At 38.8% G+C, this 25,847-nt stretch overlaps 1 protein-coding gene across 6 annotated transcripts in view; it reads right to left on the bottom strand.

Annotated features, from left to right (window-relative positions):
- UTRN (utrophin) overlaps window positions 1-25,847 on the bottom strand; it is a 478,053-nt gene that overhangs the window by 341,675 nt on the left and 110,531 nt on the right. For all 6 annotated transcript variants that reach the window (XM_043592533.1, XM_043592535.1, XM_043592534.1 and 3 more), the window contains exons 18-24: window positions 22,900-22,987; window positions 16,942-17,183; window positions 16,597-16,777; window positions 13,839-13,984; window positions 12,967-13,179; window positions 1,005-1,118; window positions 190-345 (exon numbers count right to left, since the gene is read on the bottom strand). In XM_043592533.1, coding sequence (XP_043448468.1) covers window positions 190-345; window positions 1,005-1,118; window positions 12,967-13,179; window positions 13,839-13,984; window positions 16,597-16,777; window positions 16,942-17,183; window positions 22,900-22,987 — 1,140 coding nt within the window. The remainder of the gene's footprint in view (window positions 1-189; window positions 346-1,004; window positions 1,119-12,966; window positions 13,180-13,838; window positions 13,985-16,596; window positions 16,778-16,941; window positions 17,184-22,899; window positions 22,988-25,847) is intronic.

Below are 25,847 nucleotides of genomic sequence, written 5' to 3'. Positions count from 1 at the left end.
CCACCAAGCAGCCAAACTAGAAAATTAGTACACTCCCCTAATGAAAAGAAAAATCCATTTTTTGCCCCAACCTGCCACCAGTTATTCTAGACCACTGTTTCTCAAATTGGATGGGCTATAAAATGAATTCAGTCACTGAAGAAAAGCTATCTGGCTCTTAAACACAGATAGCAAGGTTGAAAAACTTACCTCCTTGCTGAATTTCTCCACTTGGGTTTGACAGTCAACTAGTTTTGTCTGTATCCAAGTTTTGATTCCAGCAACTGGAGAGCTTCGAAGGTCGGCCTCTATTTCCTTCATGTCTTTCAGAGATGATTCAATTGTTTCTATTTCATTAACAAAGGCCTGAACACACAAAACAAGCCAGTGTTGAGTTCATTGCTATATAAGTGGATGCCATAACTATAACTTGTCTGCTTGCATCGCTGAAAATACTATAAAAACAGACTACTTGAGAGTCAGGACTTTTAACTACTTAAGCAATACTGCACCTTGAGAAATTCATTTCACCTGTGCACTTCATATAGCCAGCTGCCAAATTAGATTGGAAATATTTGACTCTCGGCAGGGAATGGTCCTCTCAATTAATTCAGAGAAGCCTAATGATGTCACCAAATACAAACTGCATGCAGTATTACTGGTAAATTTCACATGTTAAATATGTTTTTCTTTAAGCCTCACCAGGTGGCACAATAAGAACAATATAAAATTGGTAATTATGACACTAAAATTGTCATCAGAACATAAAGTAGCAGCTCCTAATGAATTAAAATTGCTCTCATTCTCTCTATGCAGAACTCAATAACCCTAGCCAAAACATGGACATATAAATAACCAGTCATTCTTTTAATAACTGTAAAGTTAAAAAAAAAAAAAGGTCTATGATGAAAGATATTTTATCTAGGTTTGTTGTCATGTCATATTTTTGCAATTTTAATAACAGCAAATAACAAAGAAGAAAATGTTATTTATTACAGCAGAGTCCCTAAATCAGCAAAACTCACAGAGCACTGGTCAAGCTCACGTTGTAGCTCTTCAGCATCTCCTTGGACAGCCTGCTCTTTCATTAAGAAGTCTTTCACACCATCCATCCACTTCTCAATGACTTTCAAATCAGCCTAAATGAAACACAATAACAAAGGGGGATATTACTCAGTGACATTCAACCCGCTGCATCTCAAGACCTATCGCTACTGGAAGAAAGGCAACCTTTCAAAACTTTGATAGCATCATTTTCATTTATTGCATTTCTTTCTTTAAATCTTCCAAATTTGAAAATAATGATCTTCATGATTGACTAGAATCCTCAAGAGATGACAGTTTGGTGATCATTCTAAAGATTTCAAAACACTCTCTAGTGAACCAAGCTACTTTGCTTAAACATGAGTAATATCAATGATTGTAAATTCAAAATACAGGAAAAATGCTTTTCTAGGTGTAATTAGCTAAAAAATCTTTTGTTCTCCTATGATTTAGAACAACTTTTCTCTAAAAGCTAGCTACTCAAAGCAGGAAGAAATCAATAGCATGGTGGAGGGAACACAATCGATGGCTCTAGTTCTATGCTGGGCACTGTGTGACTTAGGAACCCAAGAGAGTCCACAGGTCAGCTGCATGGCTTTCACCCAATATTTCCTAGGCACCCAATGAGATCCCTACAGTGTATGGTACTGCGGATCAGAAACAAGTGAGAAAGAGAACATGCTGCAGGGAGAAACAGAGGTGGTAACATTGGAACTGGGCCATTAATGCAATCAGGTAGGTGCAGTGTGGTCTCCAGTACGAGAGCAAAGTTATGATCATTTCTTCCCATGACCTCTCATTCTGTCACTAGCCAGGCTCACTTGTTAGCTTTCCTGATGTGGAGCTGAACTTGTTCCCTTATGTCCTGTCAATTCTTTGCTTCTCGTTCAGCCCTAAGGATGGAGATACATTTACAATCCTGTTCAAAGATGACCTTCCGATTTAAAGGCAGCCACTGTGTCTTCCCTTAGTCTCCTATTGGTGCTAAGCATTCCAAATTCCTTCAATGATGTCTCTAGAACGTGAGATCCAGCTATGGCACTCACCACACTCATCAACATGCTCAGGACACTAAATCAATTTTTTAATGTCCTTGCAACATGCCACACAGAACCAACTACCCTTCCCCTAATAATGCTAGAGTGAATGGTCAAGATAGAACCTGCTGTTTCACATATGGCTATTCCACTGATAAAATGCCACCTAAAGTTGTTTCAGTTTTACTTTTCTTATTATAGGTTGTGGGGTTTTTTTTTCTTTTTTTATTTGTTTGTTTATAGATATATTAGTCACAATTATTATTTATGGTTAGCTAAAACTCCAAAATTCCCATAACTACCTCTAAATTACATTTCCCCTATCTCATATCGATTGCTTAAATGACTGCTGTAATAAATTCAAGACTGATATTTACAAATATTAAATTTTGCCTAGTTATGCTAACAATTATAGCTAGCAATGTAATCATAAAAAGCCAACAAAATGATTTGAAGTTTTAGTCTCTCCACTTTGCTGTCAGCTATTCCCCCTGCCTCTTGTCAGCAAATCTGACAGCAGGGGTGTCCTTTTTCTTTGGGAATTTTTTGTTGTTGGGTTTTGGGTTTTTTTCTGGTGAAAAATAGGGCCAGTGATAGTGCCTACCTGAGCATTTCCTCACGAAGACCCATGTCATTCATTACTCAACAAAGTTTTGGCTTAGTTTTCAAAATATGGGAATCTATGTAACACTAGCATCTAACTAGCTTGCCACCTCCTTCTTACAGGTTCGGAAGAGATTTCTCAGGTATTTTAGCGATGAAGTCAACACTTGCCAAAAATGAGTTTGTGAGCCATTATTTGAACCGAACGAGCGTACATGAAATGTAAGATTATGAATCTGTGTATCTGATAATCTAGCATCCCTCCTCCAAAAAATAAATAAAGGAAAGCAGTAATTAAAGGAAATCAGTCTGGGCAAGCGTTCTCGGTGGTGTCCGTGATGACTCCTGGTGACCACCACATTCCTTCCTAAGCACGTGGAAGATCTCTGGTTTGCCGTTTATCCGCAGCTCTGCCAGGAACGGACACCAAGCTTACTTCAGGTCTTTGCCTTCTAGAAAATAACATTCCCCCTTAAGTAAGACATGCATCATCTCCATTCTTCTGGTACTTTCTCACAAGATGCACAATGTGGCCTTGAGACCATGAGTAAAATCCCCACATTACTCAGGATGTTGATTTAGGCATCTGAAGGATCTGGGTAGTTTTCCCATCTAACTCCTGATCTAGGCGCTAATGCCCCCTCAAGAATGGTCACCTTTCCAATTTGCAGGGCCCTCCTCCGATGAAGACAGGGAGCAGAAAGCACTTGTTGTTTAGGCCTTTCAGCCTCCCCCTCTACTGACACTCTGCACCCCACACATGCTTCCAAGTACGGCTTCTTTGTAAACTCTTTCAGTTATGCTGTGCACTTCCTCAAGCATGCTTTCCCTCTGTTCTTCAGCCTGTCACTAGCCTGTTCTCACAGGCTCATGCACTCTTGCTCTTCCATATTATTTTGATCAATTACCTCTCTCTTCTGCATTTGCTCCACGCCCTAAGATCTTACCATACAGGACTACTTGGTAAGACATGCCCCGGGCAGGGGGAGGCAGGATGCAAAACGATAAAAGTGCAGGGGCGCCTAGGTGGCTCAATCAGTTGAGCCTCTGACTCTTGGTTACAGTTCAGGTCACGATCTCACAGTTTGTGGGTTTGGGCCCCACGCTGGGCTCTGCGCTGAGCACACGGAGCCTGCTTGGGATTCTCTCTCTCTGACCTCTTTCTCTGCCCCTACCCCCACTCGCGCTCTCTTTCTCTCTCTCAAAATAAACTTTTTACAAATATCTAAAAAAGATAAAAGTGAAAAAAGAGAGAAGCTACAAATACATATACAGAGTTCATAAAAGCCTTTCTTTTAACTCTCCATTTAATGTGTTGCCACTTCTTGCACTGTTACTCGCCATTCTAAACTTAAGAATTCAAAGCAGCATTACTGCTGTATAACTGGGCAACTCAGTAACTCCAGTTTTGAATTTAAAAAACTGATAGGGGCGCCTGGGTGGCTCAGTCGATTGAGCGTCTGACTTTGGCTCAGGTCACGATCTTGCGGTTCATGGGTTCGAGCCCCGCGTCAGCCCCTGTGCTGACAGCTGGGAGCCTGGAACCTGCTTCGGATTCTGTGTCTCCCTCTCTCTCTGCCCCTCCCCCACTCGCTCTCTCTCAAAAAGAAATAAACATTAAGAAATTAATAAAAATAAAAAACTGACAGTCTTCTGGGCCAGGGATTTTTGAAATTTACGTGGAAGCGTTCCACTCCATGGAGGTTTTCATCACAACCAGCCTTGACTGAAGCGAGCAGCCTCAGTCCTGCGCTTGTGAGAAGTGGCATCAACCCCCTTCCTTCCTCCCTCTCCCAGATACACACAGACCCACGGGGAGGACACACAATTCACACACACTTGTTCCTTCTCTCTCACACACTTTAACATGAGAAAAAAGAGGAATGAAACAGAAACAGACAAGCCATGAAGACCAATTGATCATCCCAACAGTAACAAAGGAACAGACAGGAATTTGAAAATCTGTTTTCCCTACTAAAAACCCTTCACGTAATCCTGGCCACACCGAATTCTAAGAGAAGCAGTGTGTGACCCATGATAAGAAGATGAAAGTGAAAATACCAAGGTCGGCCCCTTACCAGCCACAAGGTCTTGAGAAACTCACTTCTTTTCTTTGAGCCTCAGCAGCTCATCTCTAAAATACGAATAATAACAACTACCTTGCCTCTAGAAAAACAGAGACAGTGTTTGGACAGGGCCTGGTACAGAGCAGGCGTGCAATAAAGCCTAGCTATTATTACTAAGATCTACAAAACCAAGTGCTTTATTACCAAAATTAAGCCATGAAGAGTTACCACTTCCAAGTTCAGAGAGAGTGAATGCTGGCATGACTCAGCTTAATATTTTTAACTAATGCCAACATTAATCCTTGTTCTTAAAAGTAACTGCTTGAAAGAGCTACTAGATCTCCTGAATTCAGCTCAGCAGAAGGAAACCCAGTAAATGAGGGAAGGCCCGAACTTTAGAAAGGCCTGGCAGCAGCAGCCTCTCGCAGAACCCCCCACCCTGTGGGGGCATTAATGGGTTAGTAAGAGCAATTCTAGCTAGCACTTGCGTGCAGGTAGCTGTGGGAGATGGGGAGCTCTGCTCCACCCTCCAATGCCTCCCCTTTCCCCCGGAAAGAAATTATTGTCTCAGTCTATCTGTGGCAGGTGTTTCCTGCGCTTTGAAAAAGCACCCAGAGTCTGCTCATCTTTAAATCAATCATACAAGAAAAATTCCAAAGAAAGTGCACGAGCTTACATGAAAATTATTTCTCTCCCCATTAAAAAAAATCACTCAACTTATGCACTTCTGAGTTTCTAATGTAATGAGTATTTAATTTTTTTATCCATCTCCATTCACTTACAGAATACACACATATATGTTATATATGATATATATTCTGAATATTATATATGTGTTCACATTGGGTAATTTCTAATGTCCTCACTTCTTCGGGTGACCTCGGCTCTTTTGAAGCAATAGAAAACATTTTAAAATACTAGTAAACTTCTAAATTCACTGTCATTATTTCATAGACACAAAATAAATAAACTGTAAGTCCTAAACTACATCCTTATTTACACTCACAAAATTCTGAAACAAATAGAAAATGAATAATATGGTAGTTTTGAAAACCAAAGGATCAAATATTCGAGTTTGGAAGGGCCAAAATGTCTACACTGACCATCTCTGCTCAAAGGCATTATTTGTACGCATCTGAGACGGATAACACCTGTCGGTGGGTCACAGAAAAGGAGTGCAAGGTCATAAAAACAACTCCTTTAACCAACGAAGCACCCCATCTCCCAGCCTGGCCCCTGAGCTAGGGACGGAGGAAATCTGAAGCTTGGTAACTCTGGATTTCAGACAATAAGACTCCAAAGTACACAACTACCTCCCAGGATTTTGTTGACAGCTACATTCTTGGCATTTTATCTCACTCCTTCCCCATCTGTTGGAATGTCCACAGCTTTTTAAGCAATTTCTAGCCCAAGACACAGGCGAGAAGAAGTGTGAAACCAGAATTAAAACAGTAACTTGAGGTAATGAGGCTTCTGTTTTGTTTGGTTTTATAATATTCATGAACCTCAAAAACACTCGTCGTTTAGCAGGGAAGACCAACAATGACACTGCTACAGCATTTATCATCTGAAACTAACAAGAGTTCTTAAATGTAAGGTTTAGAATGCACCAATATTCCCTTTAGTAAAGTAAAATGCATTCAAAGTGAGGGGGGAAAAAGACCTTATGAAATCACTGTATCAGGTATATGTTACCCGAAAAAAGTGAGATCGGCCATGTTGCAGGTTACTCTTACAAGGTATTTACCACTGCGTTTTTACTCTGAAGTGCCTTCCAGAGTAATTTCAAAGCCTGGTTGGTTCTGCATGTCTCAGAGCTCCCGCGTATCCCCTTCCACCGGCTGGGCCAGAGCACAGCAGGCCAGTGTGTGCCTCTGAGTGCTCAGCAACTGAAGGAAGGGGTGTGACTATACAAGGTCCCGTCATTTATGAAAGCGGGCATTTAGATTTTAGAGACCCAACTTCGTAGAGAAATGTGACTGGTAAGATGCCTGCAGGCACCTACAAACCAATTATTCACACCCACTTGCTTGTTGCTTGCCACACAGGGTTCCTGTAGTCAAAGAGCTCAGTCCTCAGGGGGGGAGGACAGACACACAGTCAAGCCTTAATAAAAAAAAAAAAAAAAACTGGCCTGAAATGAGGGACTGTGAAGGCATGAACGAGGCGTAGTAGAATCACAGAGGAGGGAATAATCAGCTGGGGGGTATGGTGGTGAGCGAGACGAAAGACTGCTTGTGGAACAAGCTTATTCTTAAAGGATGAGCTCAGAAGAGGAAGATGTGAATTCCTAGCAAGCAAGTGACATTTCCGGAGAAAGGCAATTATCCAATGTGGGGTCTTTGTGATCCACTACACTGTTTTTTTCCTCACCCCACTCAGCTCTGGAAGGAGGGGGTGGGGACAGGGGGCACAGTGCAGGAGGGGCTTCAGAACAAGGAAGGGGCAGAAGCTAGGATGTTTATGAGTGCACTCTCTATTACCAGGGCAAAGACAACCACATACTTTCCAGAAGCGGAACTCTGAACCACTGTAGAAGATGGATTTGAGAGGGCACGACTAGAAGCTGGAGTCAGATTTAAAGGGCAATGGGATTGTCAGGGCAAGGGACTGAGAGTCTGCACAAAGCAGGAAGCGGCTACAGGAGTGTCTGAAAGGGAGGAGCAGTGGTAAACGTAAGACAGAGTTTTGTGTGGGCCTTGGGGACAGCTGCACGATTTTGCAGGGATACCGCACCACAAAAGAATTTAAATAGGGAAAAAGAAACAATACAAAATACCTGAAGCCCCTGAATCCAAAGACATCATTACTGGCGATAAGAGATACATAAACAGCCTCTTAGGATTTTATATTTAATTCTCATAACTCATAAGAAAATCAAGTAAAATCAATAATGAAAAAACTTTTTCATATATTTTTACATGTCTAGCTGCCTGGAAGAAGTGGGTTTTAAAAGCACCAATTAATTTTAATTCTTAAGTACAGGAACTGAGGTCATTACTTTGGCATGGAATAGATAAAAAAAAAAAAAAAAGATTTAAGAACTTACATGAACATGACACTGAATAAGAATACGCAGGCCAAACCTCTACCTGTCCAGAGAAACCAGCCATGCAGACAAAGGAAATGTAGGCAGATGAAAAAAGACACTATTTGTCAACAAGTAACAGAAAACTAAAATTTGCACACAAATAACGACACTTTTGCAAGTACTGTAGAATGGGTTCAAAGTTTAAATGTGCTGTGCCAATAAAAGGCATCATCCTTATTTTCAGTAGGGGATTCATACTCCAAGTTCATGCATCTGTGTACTACTTAAATGTCCCTCATGGAGCTCCAACATCATTTGTTTCTATTAGGGTGAAAAAAATGATTAAAATTAATAACATTCATAAGCTTTCCCTTTTTACTTGGAATATGTTAGCCTCTAGCAAGAACCCTTTTTTTTAACAGTGATTCAACAATTCCATACATCACCCCATGCTCATCACAAGCGCCCTCCTTAATCCCCATCATCTATTTCACCCAGCCCCCAGCCCCCTCCCCTCTGGTAACCATCAGTTTGTTCTCCATAATTAAGAATCTGTTTCTTGGTTTGTATCTTTTTCCCTTTGCATGTTTGTTTTGTTTCTTAAATTCCACATATGAGTGAAATAACATGTTTGTCTTTCTCTGTCTTATTTTGCTTAGCATTATACTCTCTAGATCCATCCATGTCATGGCAAATGGCAAGATTTCATTCTTTTTATGGCTGAGTAATATTCCACGGTATGTATAGCTTCTTTACCCATTCATCAGTTAATGCTTCCATATCCTGGCTATTATAAATAATGCTCCTATAAACATAAGAGTACATGTATCCCTTTGAATTAGTGTTTTTTTATTCCTTGGGTAAATACCCATTAATGCCATTGCTGGATCACAGAGTAGTTCTACTTTTAACTCTCTGAGGAACCTCTATCCTGTTTTCCAGAGTGGCTACACCAGTTTGCATTCCCACCAACAGTGCATGAGAGTTCCTTTTTCTCCACATCCTCACCAACACCTGTTATTTCTTGTGTTCTTGAGTTTAGCCATTCTGACAGGTGTGAGGTGATTATCTCATTGTAGTTTCGATTTGTATTTCCTTGATGGTAAGTGATATTGAGCATCTTTTCATGTGTCTTTTGGCCATCTGTATGTCTTCTTTGGAGAAATGTCTATTCATGTCTTCTGTCCATTCTTAATTGGATTAGTGATTTGGGGAGTGTTGAGTTTTTATATAAGTTCTTTATGTATTTTGTATACTAACCCTTTATTTGATATGTGATTTGCAAATACCTTCTCCCATTCCGAAGGCTGCCTTTTAGTTTTGTTGATTATCTCCTTTGCTATGCATAAGCTTTTTATTTTGATGTAGCCCCAATAGTTTATTTTTGCTTTTGTTTCCCTGGAGATATATCTAGAAAGAAGTTGCTATGGCCAATGTCAAAGAGGTTACTACTGCCTATGTTCTCTTCTAGGTTTTTTTATGGTTTCAAGTCTCACATTTAGGTCTTCAATCCATTTTGAACTTATTTTTGTGTAAGGTATAAGAAAATGGTCCAGTTTCTTTCTTTTGCATGTGGTGGTCCAGTTTTCCCAACACCATTTGTTGAAGAGACTGTCCTTTTCCCATTGGATATTCTTTCCTGCTTTGTCGAAGATGAATTGACCATATAACTGAGGGTTTATTTCTGTGTTTTCTATTCTGTGTCACTGATCTGTGTCTATTTTTGTGCCAGTACCATACTGTTTTGATTACTACAGTTTTGTAATATAATTTGGAGTCCAGAATTATGATGCCTCCAGCTTTTTCTTTTTTAAGATTGCTTTGGCTATTCAGGGTCTTTTGTGATTCCATACAAATGTTAGAATTGTTTGTTCTAGTTCTGTGAAAACTGCTGTTAGTATTTTGATAGGGACTGCACAAAATATGTAGGCTGCTTTGGCTAGTATAGACATTTTAACTTTGCTCTTCCAATCTATGAGCATGTAATGTCTTTCCATGGGACCCGTTGTTAATATTAACTGCCTTCAGGAAAGGAAATGGTATGGGGGCGGGGGGAGACTCTAAATGTTCACTCTAAATACTTCTCTATTATTCAATTTCTTCACAATGAACAGTCTCTATACATTACTTATATAATTAAAAATCCATTTTAAAAATAAACAAGCCAACCACTTTTTTCCTAAGAAACACCATCGTAAAATAACAATGAATCAAAAGCCTACTGTGCCTCATGCCTTAAAGACAAATAGAATTTAAATGGCCAAAAAGTGTACATCGGGTCATTGAAAAGGGGGGAAAAATGCTAACCTGCAAATGAATATTTATTGTAACTAACTTTGGATGAAAAATTAAGTTGTCCTAAATGAACCATAAGTAATTAAGTAACAAAGCAATGCTGCAAAACAAAGCAAATAAAGGAGTAAAAGTTTTCTTTAGAATTAAAAAATATGAGGTGCCTAGGTGGGTCTCAGTTGGTTGGGCGGCCGACTCGGCATGGGTTGTGATCTCACAGCTTGTGAGTTTGTGCCCCACAACGGGCTCTGTGTTGACAGCTCAGAGCCTGGATCTTGCTTCGGATTCTGTGTCCTTCTCTCTCTCTGCCCCGCGTGTGCACGTACTCTCTCTCTCTCAAAAATAAACATTAAAAAAAATTAAAATACACACACACACACACGCGCACACACACACACACACACACACACACACACACACATATATATATTTCAATAAAGAGATTGCACAATTAGGGAATATAAACACCGTCAACAATCTTGTAGTTAAACACAAAAAATAAAGAATAGCTGGACTTTACAAATCTGCTACTGTGAAAACAACTAAAAAGTCTAAATATCTGGGGTATTCGTTACGTAAGTAAATTTGGCACACATTCCAAATGCCGGTGCCTGGACTGGCTACATGAGTAACAACAGTGCAGGAAAGCCTAAAGCTGGATTACTATAACCACAGGACTCTCTTCTGCGTTTTGGAAGACAATTTCTTTTCTTTAAACTCCGTATTAAAATATTGGCACACATTTAGGTAACCCTAAAATACACTTTTGCCAAGTCCAAAGAAAATTAACCTGTTAATTTCCCTAACTGCATCTCAGATTTAAACTTGAAAGCAAAGCAATGCTCTTTAGAAAAGATGAGAAATCTCTAATCCAGCATTGCTCAACCTTCACACTATTGACATTTAGGGCCAGAAAATTCTTTTTTTGTGAGGGAATTCTTGTGCGTTAGCTGTAACCTTGGCCTCTGCACTCTAGGAGCCAAGAGCACACCCCCTCCCCCTAAAGTTGTGACAACCAGAAAAATCTCCAAACATTAACAAATGTCCTGGGGGGGGGGGCAGGGTACAAAATCACTTCAGTTGGGCCCCACTGATAATGCAATGCCTGAGCCATAACCAAAATTTTACAATCATGAGTAAGGGTAATTCTGTTTTTTTTAAGTTGGTGAGAATTATAACTGAAGGCAGATAAGGGGAAGTGGATCCACTCACAAAGTAAAATGATTCAAAAATACTAAGCTACACACAACACACTCCTCTTCAAAAATTAATGCTTTATTCTTTTTTTATTTTATTTTATTTTTACATTTATTTATTTTTGAGAGACAGGGTGAGACAGAGTGCAAGTCGGGGAGGGGCGGAGAGAGGACAAACAGAATCTGAGGCAGGCTCCAGGCTCTGGACTGTCAGCACAGAGCCTGACGGGGGGCTCACACCCACGCACTTTGAGATCATGACCTGAGCTGAAGTTGGATACTTAACCGACTGAGCCACCCACACGCCCCAAAATTAATGCTTTATTCTAAGGAGAGCTCAGCCTTGGTATAAAACTGAAGTTTACACTTAGAAAAAAAATTCCTTCCACTACCAACAGACACACACACACACACACACACACACACACACACACAGAGAGACAGAGACAGAGAGAGAGAGAGACAGAGAGAGAGAGAGGGAAACCTCACTATCTTTATTCTCCTGGTCACTCATTGGAACTGCCCACTGGGGCAGTTCAGTGGTCACCACTCTTGTCTCATCTTTCTGGAACCTTCACACTGATCTGTAGAGTCCACCAGCCTCTCTTCTACCACATATTCCCTGATTTTGATTTTTAAAACATCACTTTCATAAATTTTGTCTTAATTTTCAATCTTTTCACTTTATCACATGCTTCACAAAAGTCTCACATCCATATGACACATATATTTTATATATATGTAAATCATCTCATTTATACACTCTCTTGGAAACTAAATCCAAATATATGTATATATATACAATATATTATATTACATATTAATATATACCCAAATTTAAATCTATTACTAATTTCATTTCATTCATTGAAACATACTTACTGAGTGCCTCCTCTGTGCCAGGCACTATACCGTAAGTCTATCTTGAGATACAAGAGTGGGAAAACAAAACAAAACACGACAGATCAAAGTAAGGAGATATCAGGAGGACGGAGAACAGAGTGTGATGGACTTATTCTTCATCCAGACCTTTTCTAACAGAAAACCAGGTGATTTTCTGGAGACCACTTCTCCATCTTCCTCCCAGATGAAACGTTAAAATCCTGTCTTACCTGACATTGACTTTTATCACTTTCTCCTTAGGTCCTAACATTTGCCCCTTCCTCTGGAACTTCATCACTGCTTCATCTGTCAGCATTTTCAGATGTAGGAAAGGATTCTACTTCTGAATTTTCATGTCCCTCAATTGACCTGCTTTCCCAATATGACACCGTTTATTGACAGCCTAGCTCAGATTTGTCTCAAGAAGTCTCCAAAAACCGGCTTCAAGCACTCATCTGTCTGGTACGAGGTGGGCAATTTTACCACTCTAACCAAGTTCCCCTGCAACCTAATCACTGGTCTGAATATCATGCCAGCTCCTCATCCCTGAAACATTACTTTCACCAGTTTTAAGCAATTTTCTCTTTCTTTAAGATCCAGTTCACCTCTACCAAGAAGCTCTCTTGCAAAGCAAAAAAAAAAACCACAAAAAACAAAAAAACAAAAACAAATGTGTTCTCCAGCACAGTAAGAGCAAGTCAGAAATCCCAACTTATATACATAATAAATGTGGGACTAGAAAAAAATGCAAAATATCCAAATAATACATACTAGAGTCTTACATGATAAATTACCATTTTACTCTCTGATAAAGTCCTAATGGCCTCTGGATTTACCTCAAAAGCTCCAAGTTTGGGAGTAATTTCTTCAAGCAAATGAAGATCTTTGGAAACCTTGACCTTTAGTTTGTTCCACTTTCCCTGAACATCATCAAATTCTTGCTTATACATTGTTTTTACATCTGGAGAAACATTTTTCTCCAAAGCCTTTGTTTCTTCTGCAAGTTTATATAATGTAGGTTTTTGATTCTCAAGGATTTCATCAAGAGCCTGGAAAAAATTTTTAAAGATTAAAAATACACACGATAATTTGTACACATGTAATAATACGGGCTATAACACAGACTAAGGTCACTTTTTAAGAGGTATTCAACTAAAAAAGAATTGTGTAAAAATCATGAGAGAAAAATAAGCATAACCAAAAAACGTTAAAGCTTTCCCTTCATGAGTTGTGCGTGGGCCAGAAATAATATATTCTCCACACTAAAATCCAGTGTAACAATACACTCAGTGAGGATCCAGTGTGCAGTGCTCAATGGCTGATCTGTTTTATCTGATGAAATAACGCACAGTCACATATCCCGAATGACCAGAGAAGCATTTTTATTCAACACAGAAAAAAGAACACATCAACTCAAGTAATATTCATTTTATTCAAGACATTTTAGCAGATTATGAACACATTGAGAATTCTAGACTAATTGTAATCGAAGGACAAAATATGCTTTTATTTTATTAGTCATATTTAGTAAGTTTCTTTCAACTGACGTCCTACATTATAGTAACTAACATTCAAATTATAAGGAGTTTTTGATCAATTTTGACCACAAATAGCTAATATTTTTTTAGGTAGCTGAAAATACTTCAAAATAAGTGATATGTGGTATTAAAAAGGACTCCAGATTTCTAAGACCTACAATATATATTACCTTTTTCTCCTGCAGGGTTTTCTCCACCTTTGTAAGATCATTCAAGACATTCAAAGATGTCTGGGCCTTACTTTCTGAATCATTTAGTATATCTTTCAGTGTTTTCAATGTTTCCAAATATGCATGTGCAGGTTGGCTCTTCAGTTCTGTTTATTTAAAAATACTTACTTTTAGAAAATAGTGTTAGAAACCTATTATTATTATTATCATTATACATACCATTAATCTTCTCTATATAAGTGAATCCTAATAGCTAATAAGTTAAACTCCGTAATTAAAATTTAAAAGGGTCTCCGCTAGTTACTAAGCTAAATCATTCCATTGGCATTTCTGAAAGTCAGATGGTGACTTCATTCCTGCGGACGTTGATGTTTGAAATATCAACTAACTCACTATCATTTTTTCTTCATTTCATCATGATGAAATGTCTCTCTAAAGATGGTACTACAATGTTTCTTTTGTCTCATATAATGTCCTTTTCTCCAGTAGCTACACAAAGAATAAAAGAAAACCAGGGTCCCCTCACCCGGTCTTCCTCTGAACTCAAGGGTGTAGACAAATCGCCACCTACAGAGTGGTGGGCGTTACACAGAACAGGACAGCCAGGTTACCGCAGGTACTCTGAGAAATAATGACTGCAAAAGCCAGCCAGAATGATGTCTACCTCAGCCACTGATGTAAAAATCACAGACAAGCAACCGTTGTGTGGAAAGGAAGGAAGCTCATTTGAAGTACAAAGAAGCAAAACCAACTAGAAGCAAAAGTTAAGAAACCAGCAGCATTAGTCACAACCGCCAAAGGGTGGAAAGCACCCAAATGCCCTTGACAAAGGAATGGAGAAAAAAAATGTGGTATGATACATATAATGGAATATTACTCAGTCTTAAAAAGGCAGGAAACTGACACATGCTACCCATATAGATGAACTTCGAGGATATTATACTAAGTGAAATAAGCCAAGTACAAAAAACAAATGCTATAGGATTCCACTTATATGGGGTGTGTAGAATAGTCAAACTCATAGAAACAGAAAGTAGAAGGTGGTTGCCAAGGGCTGTAGGGAGGAGGAAATGAAGAACTGTTGTTTGATGGGTATAGAGTTTCAGTTTTGCAAGATGAAAAGGTTCTGGGGAGTGGTTGCATAACCACATGAATATATTTAACACTACGAACTCTACACTTTACAATGGTTAAAATGGGGGTGGGGGGGTGTCTGGCTGCCTCAGTTGGAGAAGCACACAACTCTTGATCTCCAGGTCATGAGTTCAAGTCCCACATTGGGTGCAGAGATTACTGAAATGAATAAAACTTTAAAAAAATAAATAAAAGAAAATAAAAGCATTAACATGGTAAATTGTATTTTATGCCTATTTTACCACAATTAAAAACAAAAAATAGATTTAGAATTTTTTTTCAGTTTCAGGTCAGGAACTATGTTGTATTCCGTATTGTTAAATAGATATTTTAACGTACTGCTTTCTCAATTTACTGTTACAAAATATGCTTCTATTTTTGACAAGGATCAATATGAAGGCATGTTTTATACAGGAAATTTTAAAAGCAATACTCTGAAACATTTATTTTACACTGTAGGTTAACTGAATTCAATGAACAAAAAAGCATGGTGTCCAAATGCCTTTCCAGAAGAAAGACAGCATGACACAATTGCTTGCCATGCACACATTCAGATTCCTACAAGTCACTGCAAAATATATATTTGCCACAAAGCAGGGTATGGTTCAACATACAGCTTTTTAACATTCATTACCCATAACATTACATAATACAACACAATTCCTGACTTACACAATAGCTAAGGAGAAAAAACAGAACATATGAATGATGAGCTCTCAAAACACTTAACAGTTAACGTGCCAAAACCAGGCTTATTCCAAAAGTAAAAACTCTTTATAATTTTTCAGCCTTTGAAAAAGAAACATGATTTCTTTTCAAAGAAGAGATGGTATTGCTAAAACCTGAACCACTTTGAGCAAAAAGAAGTAAGAGATCGTTCCTTTTCTACTAGTAATGATGTTAGCTGGCCTCCTTCAAGAAAAGGAAGGAAGAACACCTTTCAAAACACTCTTTAAGAATCATTATATGTAGGGGCACCTGGGTGGCTCAGTCGGTTGAGCATCCGACTTTGGCTCAGGTCATGATCTCACAGTTGACGAGTTCGAGCCCTGCGTCAGGCTCTGTGCCGAGAGCCTGGAGCCTGCTTTGGATTCGGGGTCTCCCTGTCTCTCTGCCTCTCCCCCTCTCGTGCTCTGTCTCTGTCCCCAAAATAAAGATAAACATTAGAATAAAAAAGAAGAATCATTATATGTAGAGCAAGTGAAAGCTGTTTGCACTTTTACAGACAAGTGTGAATCCAGGAAATACTCTGAATATACTTTAAGACCCAGAACAGCAGCAGGCACAGAGGAAAACAGAATGTGGCTAGTATAAAACAAACACGTGTGCTCTTTGTGTGAATATGGGGAGTAATTTTTTTAATGTTTTATTTATTTCTGAGAGAGAGAGAGAGCAAGAGCGTGAGTGGGGGAGGGGCAGAGAGAGAGGGACAGAGGACCCGAAGCAGGTTTGGGCTGACTACATCACGCCCAAGGGGGGGGCTCAAACCCCAAACTGTGAGCTCATGATCTGAGCCAAAGTCGGATACTGAACCAACTGAGGCACCTGGGACTAATTTTTACATTAAGGCAAACTGAGAGGACAGTGGAGTCATCTACTAAGAAAACCAAGAGAATGGGTTTACCGTTCTCTAGCTGCTGCTGACGATGCTCTAATTCCTGTTGCACAGCGTGGTAGTGGCCCAGAAAGGTATCAAAGCCCTGCTGGACAAAATCCGGGGTGGAGCGCTGAGACTTCAGGGCTGAGCAACCTGCACGCACCTTTTCAATTTTGGGGTGGAGGCTGAGGAGATCTGTCAGTTCCCGCTACGGAAGAGAAAATAGGGTCACAGAAGTCACTGAAGATGAACATCCTCACAGAAAGTGAATCAGAGCGGCATTAACCTAACGTTCATGATACAAGTAGCATCTTTTCTAAATACAGGACTGGACATAGGATTCTTTCATGTTCTGGATGGTTATCTCTTTACCTGACAGGAGTCCTTCAAGCTCTGCAAGGACTGCTGGGGAGATTCTGAAAAGGGAGTGTGTTTTACCCACTCCTCTTTTGTCTTTACGGTCTTTTCAAGATCATCAAGCTGCTTAAAGTAAGCATTTATATCTTCCTGTAGCTGAATCTTTCTTGCCAGATCTTCCAAATGCTGAGATACATCCTTCCATTCTGAGAATACCTTCTCCAGAACGTTTTTTATTTCTTCAGTAGGAATACCTTCTACGCGGACATAAAAAATAAGCAGACACTTCATATGCTAGTATAAAAATTGTTTTCAATTTGTTATAAACATTCTGACCTATTCAAAATAATGAGGCGATGTCACATATAATGATCATTCCTTTAAGTCCCTTTTAACGTAACAACAAAATTACAATGATACTGTTAGAAATAACTATGTTTCAGGGGTGCCAGGGTGGCTCAGTTGGCTAAGCATCCAACTCTTAATTTCAGTTCAGGTCATGATATCGTGGTTTGGGAGATCAAGCCCCGTGTCGGGCCCTGCGCTCAGATTCTCTCTCCCCGACTCCTCCTGCTTACATTCTCATTCTCTCTCTCTCTCTCTCTCTCTCTCTCTCAAAATAAATAAACTTAATTTTGTTTCACTCCCTGACCAAAGCAGGAGATGGGAAGCTTGAAATAGCAGTTCGGGAGTGGTATTGCTGTCACAAGAGGCACATCAGTGGAGTTCCAGCCACTGCCTTTTATACAAACTGTGTGCATCCTACCACTCTGCTAGCTGCTACAGTGAACCAGGGAAATACAATGAATTATGTGGACCTGTCAAGTTCTGACATGAGAAGGTAAACCCTCTGTCATCACAAAAAAGACAACTGGCTAAATAATCGAGGAGGGAGCTCAAGAGTCTGGTTTGACCAAACCATAGTGTCCTAGGAACCGTAGAATGAATGGTGAGAAGCCCTACTGCAGGGAGCAACCTGGTGAGTATAGGAAAATAGGGCCAGCAGCCAGGCCCGAGAGGCTTCAGTGGCCTACCGGGCATGCCCCACACAGACCAGCAAAGATCAAAATATCAAAGCAGTGGTAAGATGATCTACTTTAACACATCAGAAAAAACACCATTATGTTTATTACTGACATAATTTTAGCCCGTATTTTTTTTTTAATTTTTTTTAACGTTTTTATTTATTTTTGGGACAGAGAGAGACAGAGCATGAACGGGGGAGGGGCAGAGAGAGAGGGAGACACAGAATCGGAAACAGGCTCCAGGCTCTGAGCCATCAGCCCAGAGCCTGACGCAGGGCTCGAACTCACGGACCGCGAGATCGTGACCTGGCTGAAGTCGGACGCTTAACCGACTGCGCCACCCAGGCGCCCCTAGCCCGTATTTTTGAGTGGTAAAGAATGTCCATAAAAATAATAGTTCTATGTAATAGTAAGTTTTATCACGGCCCTTCCCTTAACATAAAATGCATCAAATCATTGAAAAATACTAGGAAAAAAGATGGGAAATCTGCAAAGAAGTCTTCATCTCCTTAGGAGAGCATGCATGTTGAAAGAATAGGCTTAACATCTTTATTATTTGAGTAGGAGGGGGAAAAAAACAATGGTGCTTTGTAAATATACACAATCAAAATCCAGGGTAATGAGAGCCCTAAGGAATAAAATGGCATGTAAAACAAAAGGTCACTTACGAGCAACAGAGGATGCAATTTTAAAAATCCTACAATACACTGTACCCACAGAAAATCAGAAATGCAAACATGACGGGACATAATTTGAATATATCAACCATGTCGGCTGTTAAAGTTCACTGGCCAGGATCACACAGGTAATAGAATATTAGACCCTGGCAAATCATTCACACCACAGTCCAAGTTCATTTGTCTCTATTAACAGGGTTATAAACAAAACAAATCACCATTTTCCTGACAAACTCTCTGAGCAATGGAGAGCCAGGCTCTGCTTCTATGAGGTCATTTCTATTCTAGGGGGGCAAAGTAATAACATCAGCCACTTCATTTTCATGTCAGAGCAGTTTATGCTAAACGAGAAAGGAGATTAAGCTGGTAAAATTTTTGAGATGGAAAATTATCCCTTCTCATCTGAAAACAGGTAGGAGGTAATTATTCACTGACAATATATTACAATTCACTCATTTTGCCCCTTCAAACCATTTCTCAAAATTTAAATCTCCTCTCCTCTAAGCTGGAGATATTGCAGGTTGGACAGATATCAGGTAATAATTAAAGCACAATTTGCACATCAAGCAAGGAAAACTATACATTGCTCTCCAAAAGAATTCTTTTATTTTAAGTTTATTTATTTTGGGAGAGAGAAAAGCACGCGCATGAAGGAGGAGGAGGAGCAGAGAGAGAAGGAGAGAGAGAATCCCAAGCAGGCTCTGAGCTGACAGGCTCAACGCAGGGCTTGAGCTCATGAGCCATGAGATCGTGACCCGAACTGAAACCAAGAGTCAGACACTTGACCGACTGAGCCATCTGGTGTCCCAATAATTGTCTTTTTTAAATGTTTGTTTGTTTATTTTAAGAGAGAGCACACTTGTGTGTGCATGCACATGAGCAGGAGAGGGGCAGAGACACAGAGAGAGAAACCGAGAGAATCCCAAGCAGGCTCCATGCGAGATCATGACCTGAGCCAATACGAAGAGTTGAATACTTAACCAGTAGAGCCATCCAGGTGCCTCTAAAATAATTGTCTTTTAAAATAACTGTTTTGCTCCCAGAGATCCTGATTTATACATTTTCTATTTCTATAGAACATCCAACTCTTAAATGACTATTCAAAAGCCCAAATCAATAGACCATCATTTTACTAGTTACCTAAAAGGAATAAAATATAACATATTCATGGCACTTACTCTTACTTGACTTTTCACCTTTCCATCTATCACTATTGGAATCAAGAGAAATTTTACAAAACCTAGGACCACCATCAAATTCCACAGGCTAGTCATAATATATGTCATCATAAAGCCATATCATCCAGTGCCCAGCTACTCTATTTTATTTGTTGACAATCTCTAGGAAAAAGATAAGCTGAATCAAGAAAAACAATTATAATAGCCATGAAAGTTAAATAAAATATATTATTTCCATTTTTAAAAACATTTTTATGCTATATAAGGTACCACAAAACATAATTCAAATGCACAAGGCATATAAGTCCCATCAAACTTCACTGTGGTGGGACTTTCGATGGAATTATTTTGAAGGAATCAATGACATGATTATTAGAACATCTGTTTTACCAAAGGCTTTTTTTTTTTTTCTTTTTCTTTTTTTTCCCCCAAAGACTTGTTTTCTAATGGGCTGAATCATTAATCTGCATGCTTACATAGGCGGACTCTGGTCAAATTACACTCTGTGAAAAACTTCCTCTATGTTAATTATCCATACTCTAGGACTTATTTTAAATTTCTTGGGGAAAAGGGAGGGACAGCAAGAAGCACCCAATTGTGCTTTCATTTCTGCTCAACATTTCTGCTTTATAAGAGCAGTAGAATTAATAGCACTAAAACCACACAGAGAGAAGTAATATGCGATACTATAAAATTAGAATAACAGATAAAATGGTAGATAGTGGGGGAGATTTTGAAAAAATCACTTTTATCTCAGTAACACAATGTACACACTGCTCAAAAAGCAAGAAAGTAAACCCAGAACATAAGTGCCCTATTCAGACCAACATCCCCAGTGCCCAGCTTCCCACCCCATCCTAAATATGTCTTTTGAAATAAATAAAATTAGGATCCTGTAATGAATGCATTTCCAGTCCTACTAAATGCTCCAAAAATAAAATGGTCATGTGAAATATAAAGGGTTTCCCATGAAATTAAACAAGTCCACATTACGTCACAAAATTCATTCCTTTACAAAGCCACAGATGATATAGCCCCCGATATTGCACTTGATACTTTGCAAGTAGAACTTTGACATGATCTCCGTTTCCAGAGTATATATCTCAGTACATATCTATTCACAGTAAGAGTGCATGTGACAGAAGCTGAACTATGCTAGTGAGTGCCTCACATTCTGGGCAAGAAAGCAAAGAAATAAAAGGGTTACATGAGTCACCCAAGGACACAAAACTAGGAAAGGGCAGGAGACCCAGAGGTCTCCTATTTCCCAATTTACTGTTATTCTCACTGGAACATAACACCCCTCACCAACTCCTCCCCTAGGCAGTCTTCTCCACCAGCCTTACGAATCCTCACATAGCGCCTAAAAGCTGACGCAGAAATGAGGGCAAACTCAGTACCCAGACTCATGAAAGCACCCCACACTCATACCAGACAAAGTCTGGTTCCCAAACTACAATATTAATGCAGAAGCGAAGAACCTACAATTGTAACAGACATAAATTCAACACACAATTTATTATAATTATTCAATCAGCACCTCAGGGGAAATTATGGTCTCTCTGTATCTGTAGGTTTCTTCAAGTAAATACCTGAAAGAGTAATCTCCACGTGGGGTCCTCTCACCCAGGGTAATTAAGACACTGAGCTAAGTGGATTCTGAATGAAAACACCGTTTTTGAATAAATTTTTCTTTATTTATATTTAAAGAAAAAAATAAATTAAGCTGTACTAATACCTATGGATAGACAGTGTTATATTTGCATAATTTTCCAATAAATGGACATATATTAGACATACAGATAGTTTTGTATATAAATGTGTGTATGTCTACATGTCCCCAGTGTGTATATATATATAATTAAATGACATTTTTTTAATGCAGAGACAAAAATAATCTAAAGTTTTAAAAAATCTGATTTTCAGGGGGTATGGAAAGCTGACTGATTCATAAGGAACATGAGGGAACTTTCTGGAGAGATGGAAATTTTCCACATATTGTTTTATGGGTATAGGCTTTTCAAAACAACCCAGTGAAGTTTCATGTATTTCAAGGTAGGTAAATTTTACTTTAAAAAAACTATAAACAAAAACAATAATAACAAGGAGTGAGGAATGAGTAGGGGTATAGATAATTCAAGAATGGCAGAATATCATTAATTACTGAAGCTAGGTAATCAGTATAAGGAGGTTCATCACTCTGCATTGTATATATTTACATTTTCCAGAATAAAAAGTTAAAAACTAAAAAGACTGACAACTACTACACTGAAGATTCTTGTCAAACTAGTATTCCTGATTCTGCTTTGGGCGTCTGTGGCTTTTGTCAAAGAGCTCTGATATAATAAATATTCACTGAATGTTGGTCATTATTTAAAAAAAAAAAAAAAAAAAAGAACTCTGCAGCAGACCTCCAAAGCATTTACTATCACTAGAACACTAGAATAAGGAATAGGATTTACAGGAAAGGTCTCTCAAAGCTAAACCAAAGGAAGAATCATATGCAAAGTGGATATCAAAACTATTCATCTTTACATTCCCCAGAGTCACTGAGGGCTAATGGCAAAGGAAAAAAAAAGTTTCTAAATACACGTAAAAATTTCCAAGACAAGCAACTCCTTCTCAAATTTAACTATAAAATGTTATCTGCAATAAATTAACAGATTAATTTGAACGTGATCAAAAACCAAACGATCTTAATGAACTGACCTTACTATAACTTCATTTCCCAAAGATTTCCAACATAAAATTTTCTTTTGCCACCCCCTCTCCAAAAAAAGGTCCCAATATATAATGTCAAAGGAGGAGATTTTAAATTTTTCTACATCAGTGGATTTCAAACATTCTGCTAAGATATCAGAGCTTTAGGTTGTCTGACTCTACAGAAAAGCAGAACAACTTCACTTTTCTGTTTTGTCATCAGCTTCAGCACAGGACTTCATGTGAAAAAAGATTCTGCTGCTTAAAGCTTAAAAAAAAAATTGAAAACCACTTTTCTAGAAAAAAAAGTGTTAAATATATAATTTGTCAAACTGTAAATATTATTCAGTGCTATCATCTAAAACACATTTTTTAAAAAATCAAGGGTTTTACCTTTTCCCATTTGCTCCAAAAGGATTTGTCCAGTTTGGTTTAATTCATTCAGTCTGGGGCTTCTTTCTGTCTGTTCTTTTTCTAATGCCTGGAAATAAAATTCCAATATAAGAATACTGCAAACCTTCTTCTCAATATAATGTGCATGCTATTGTAACTTTCATGTTTCGTGTCCCTCCCACATTCTCTTTCAGTGTTATAGTCAAAGTTGAGGTAGGAGAAATACTATAAAACAAAACTATGTAATTCCAGGCTGCCCCACAGAATTCCAAAGCTGATTTAAATTTCAAAAGGCAAATTCAAACAAATAATATAAACCTTTGGTTGATTTTATAAGAAAAAAGTTGCACATTATAATTATGAGTTCCTATCAAAAGAAAATAATTAAAATTAGTGTTTTAGATCCAGGATATCTATTCACATACATATAACCTCAGTGTCTATGCCACACAATAAAAATAACTGAGTCAAATGAACTGAATATTTTATGACAGAGACACTGAACAAAAATTAATCAACAAGAAAAACGGAAATATTTTGAGCCTCACTATTGTCTGATCTTACAATAAGTTTAGACTCTAACATAAATTTCAACCACAGCATAATTCATACATAAATTTTAAACTATAACAATATGCTTTGGAACCCAAACTGAAGCATTTTGTTCCTCATGTTTGAAGAACGGCTCTTAATTTTAATATTTATGTCTCTATACTTCGATATTCTCAATGCCCCTATATGTCAGAGACAGGGAAGACAAAATCTTTCCAAAACTAGTAAAAAAGATTTGAACAAAATCAGGAAGACACACACACACACACACACACACACACACACACACAGAGGTATATGGATAAACAGTCAGTATTTGAAATTTCTCCCACTCCTCAATTCGCAACTGAGAAAATTAACTACTCAAATAGCGCCCCTAATAACACAATCAAAACTTCTAGGCAACCCATATTATTTCAACCAGACAAACCAAAGAAGAGTCCTACTTCTAATTTCTACACATATAGGCTCTGTCAAATAAACTATCCTACTTTGCTCTGCACAGCTTTAATGGGACTAAGTAAAACAACCATGTTACAAAGATAAAGAAATAACAAGAGATTCAAAGAAACACCACTTATTTTTATTCAAGTATCAATGCAAAAACTCACCATCATACTGGAGAAGAATTACTACCTGTTCCATACAAATTGATTTTTTGCTACTTTCTATGGTGATGACAGATTGAACTAGGGATTCTCCACCCAGGTATACATCAGTTGGAGCAAGGTATTCCTTTACTCTAACACAAGTAAGCTGATCTTACCCCAATTTGCAAAGAAAATTAGAGATAAAAGTGATGGTTAAGTTTTCTTCATTTCGCATTTTTCAAAACCCTTTTGGCGTCTATAACTACTTGTCTAAAAAAACAAAAAAATAAACTTATTAAAGGAAAATATAGGAGCCGCCAATCATCCCTTATAGTAACAAACGATTTCTATAGTAACGATTTCTAAAAGTGAAATTGTTCCTAGATCATAGAATGGAAATTAACTTATTAATATTTTCTGGAACTTGGTTCATAAAGATCACTCTCACTTCCAAATTCTCTGCCATTTCAGTGCCCTTGAGAATTGGGTTGTTCAATGCTCCTTAATATCATCTACCGGTCTTTCAGAACTATAAGAAGCATATGAAATGATGGCACACAGCTCTCCTTTCTGGCCCTCCCAACTCCCTGTGTAGAGGGCTCAGATAATGGTGCTTCTAGGGTAACAACCTTCCACATTCCTCTGTCAAAGCAACATGGAAGTCAAAAGATGAATCACTTAACTCTTCCTAATGAGGCTAAAGGAGGCTTACTGGAGTAGAGGGCTTTTCAGTCACACAGCATAAAGGCTTAATAAGGGCCATTCTACACAAGGAAAACAGCACGTGGTGAAGGCAGGGAAGTGAGGAAAGAGCAGGATTCAGGAGTGGGGCGCTCAGGGTGTATGTAGGAGACTGGTAGGAGCTGAGGCTGGACTCATAGGGGAAACAGCACCACCTCGAAGGCCCTTGCATGCTGGGGCGCTAAGGATTTAGATTTTGTCCCCATTGCAATGGGAAGCCATTAGTTAATTGCAAGCATAGGAGCTGCCTGATCAGATGTCTATTTTAGAATGATCACTGGTCACAGAAGCCAAAGGCTGTGAGAATAGAAGAAGGAAGGGTAAATAGCAGCAAATGCTACAGAGGCAGTGGATGAGATGAGAAAACAAATCCATCCTTTGGATTTAGAAACCAACAGTCAATGGTGACCTCTAAATAAGAGCAGTTACAATGCAATGATAAGACAGAAGTCAGTCTTGACTTCTCATCCAAACACAAAATGTCAACCAGGGTCTGACTCCAAACCACCTCTCCAACCTTAACTCTCTAACTACTTTTACACGCACACCTAGCACTAAACGGAACAAAAAAGAAACTATCACAACACAACTTGTCTACCTCCCCACCTCTGCTCAGGGGCGCCCCCTGCCTGCTGCGCCCTTCACGCCCAGCCCCAAGCAAGCTCCTTGTGGTTCTGGCGTGGTGCTACCTCACCCCTGGACTTCCCCGAGTACACACACAGATGCAATCCTGGCCTCCTCTCAACTCCCATGGTACTACCACCTTCTAGCTTATACCACTGATATTTATACACGTCTTGTTTTGGAAATGTTCTCCAAACTCTTCACAGACAAACTCCATTGCCAGTGTAGACGGCACTACAGACTTGCTCTAGGTGTCCAACTCCTTCGTGAAAGGCTTTCACACACTTAATGAGCACCAAAGACATAAGTCACTACAATCTCCTGGCACAATTTACAGTCACACAGCAGGAACAAAGTAGCGGAGCTAACATCCCATACATTTTAACAGTATTTATTTCTTTTTAATGTGTCTCTTCTGTAATGAAAATATATCGGAAGGAA

This window comes from Prionailurus bengalensis, chromosome B2 (genome assembly GCF_016509475.1).
Source record: "Prionailurus bengalensis isolate Pbe53 chromosome B2, Fcat_Pben_1.1_paternal_pri, whole genome shotgun sequence".
Classification (NCBI taxonomy): Eukaryota; Metazoa; Chordata; class Mammalia; order Carnivora; family Felidae; genus Prionailurus; species Prionailurus bengalensis.
This window is presented reverse-complemented; position numbering and strand designations above follow the sequence as displayed.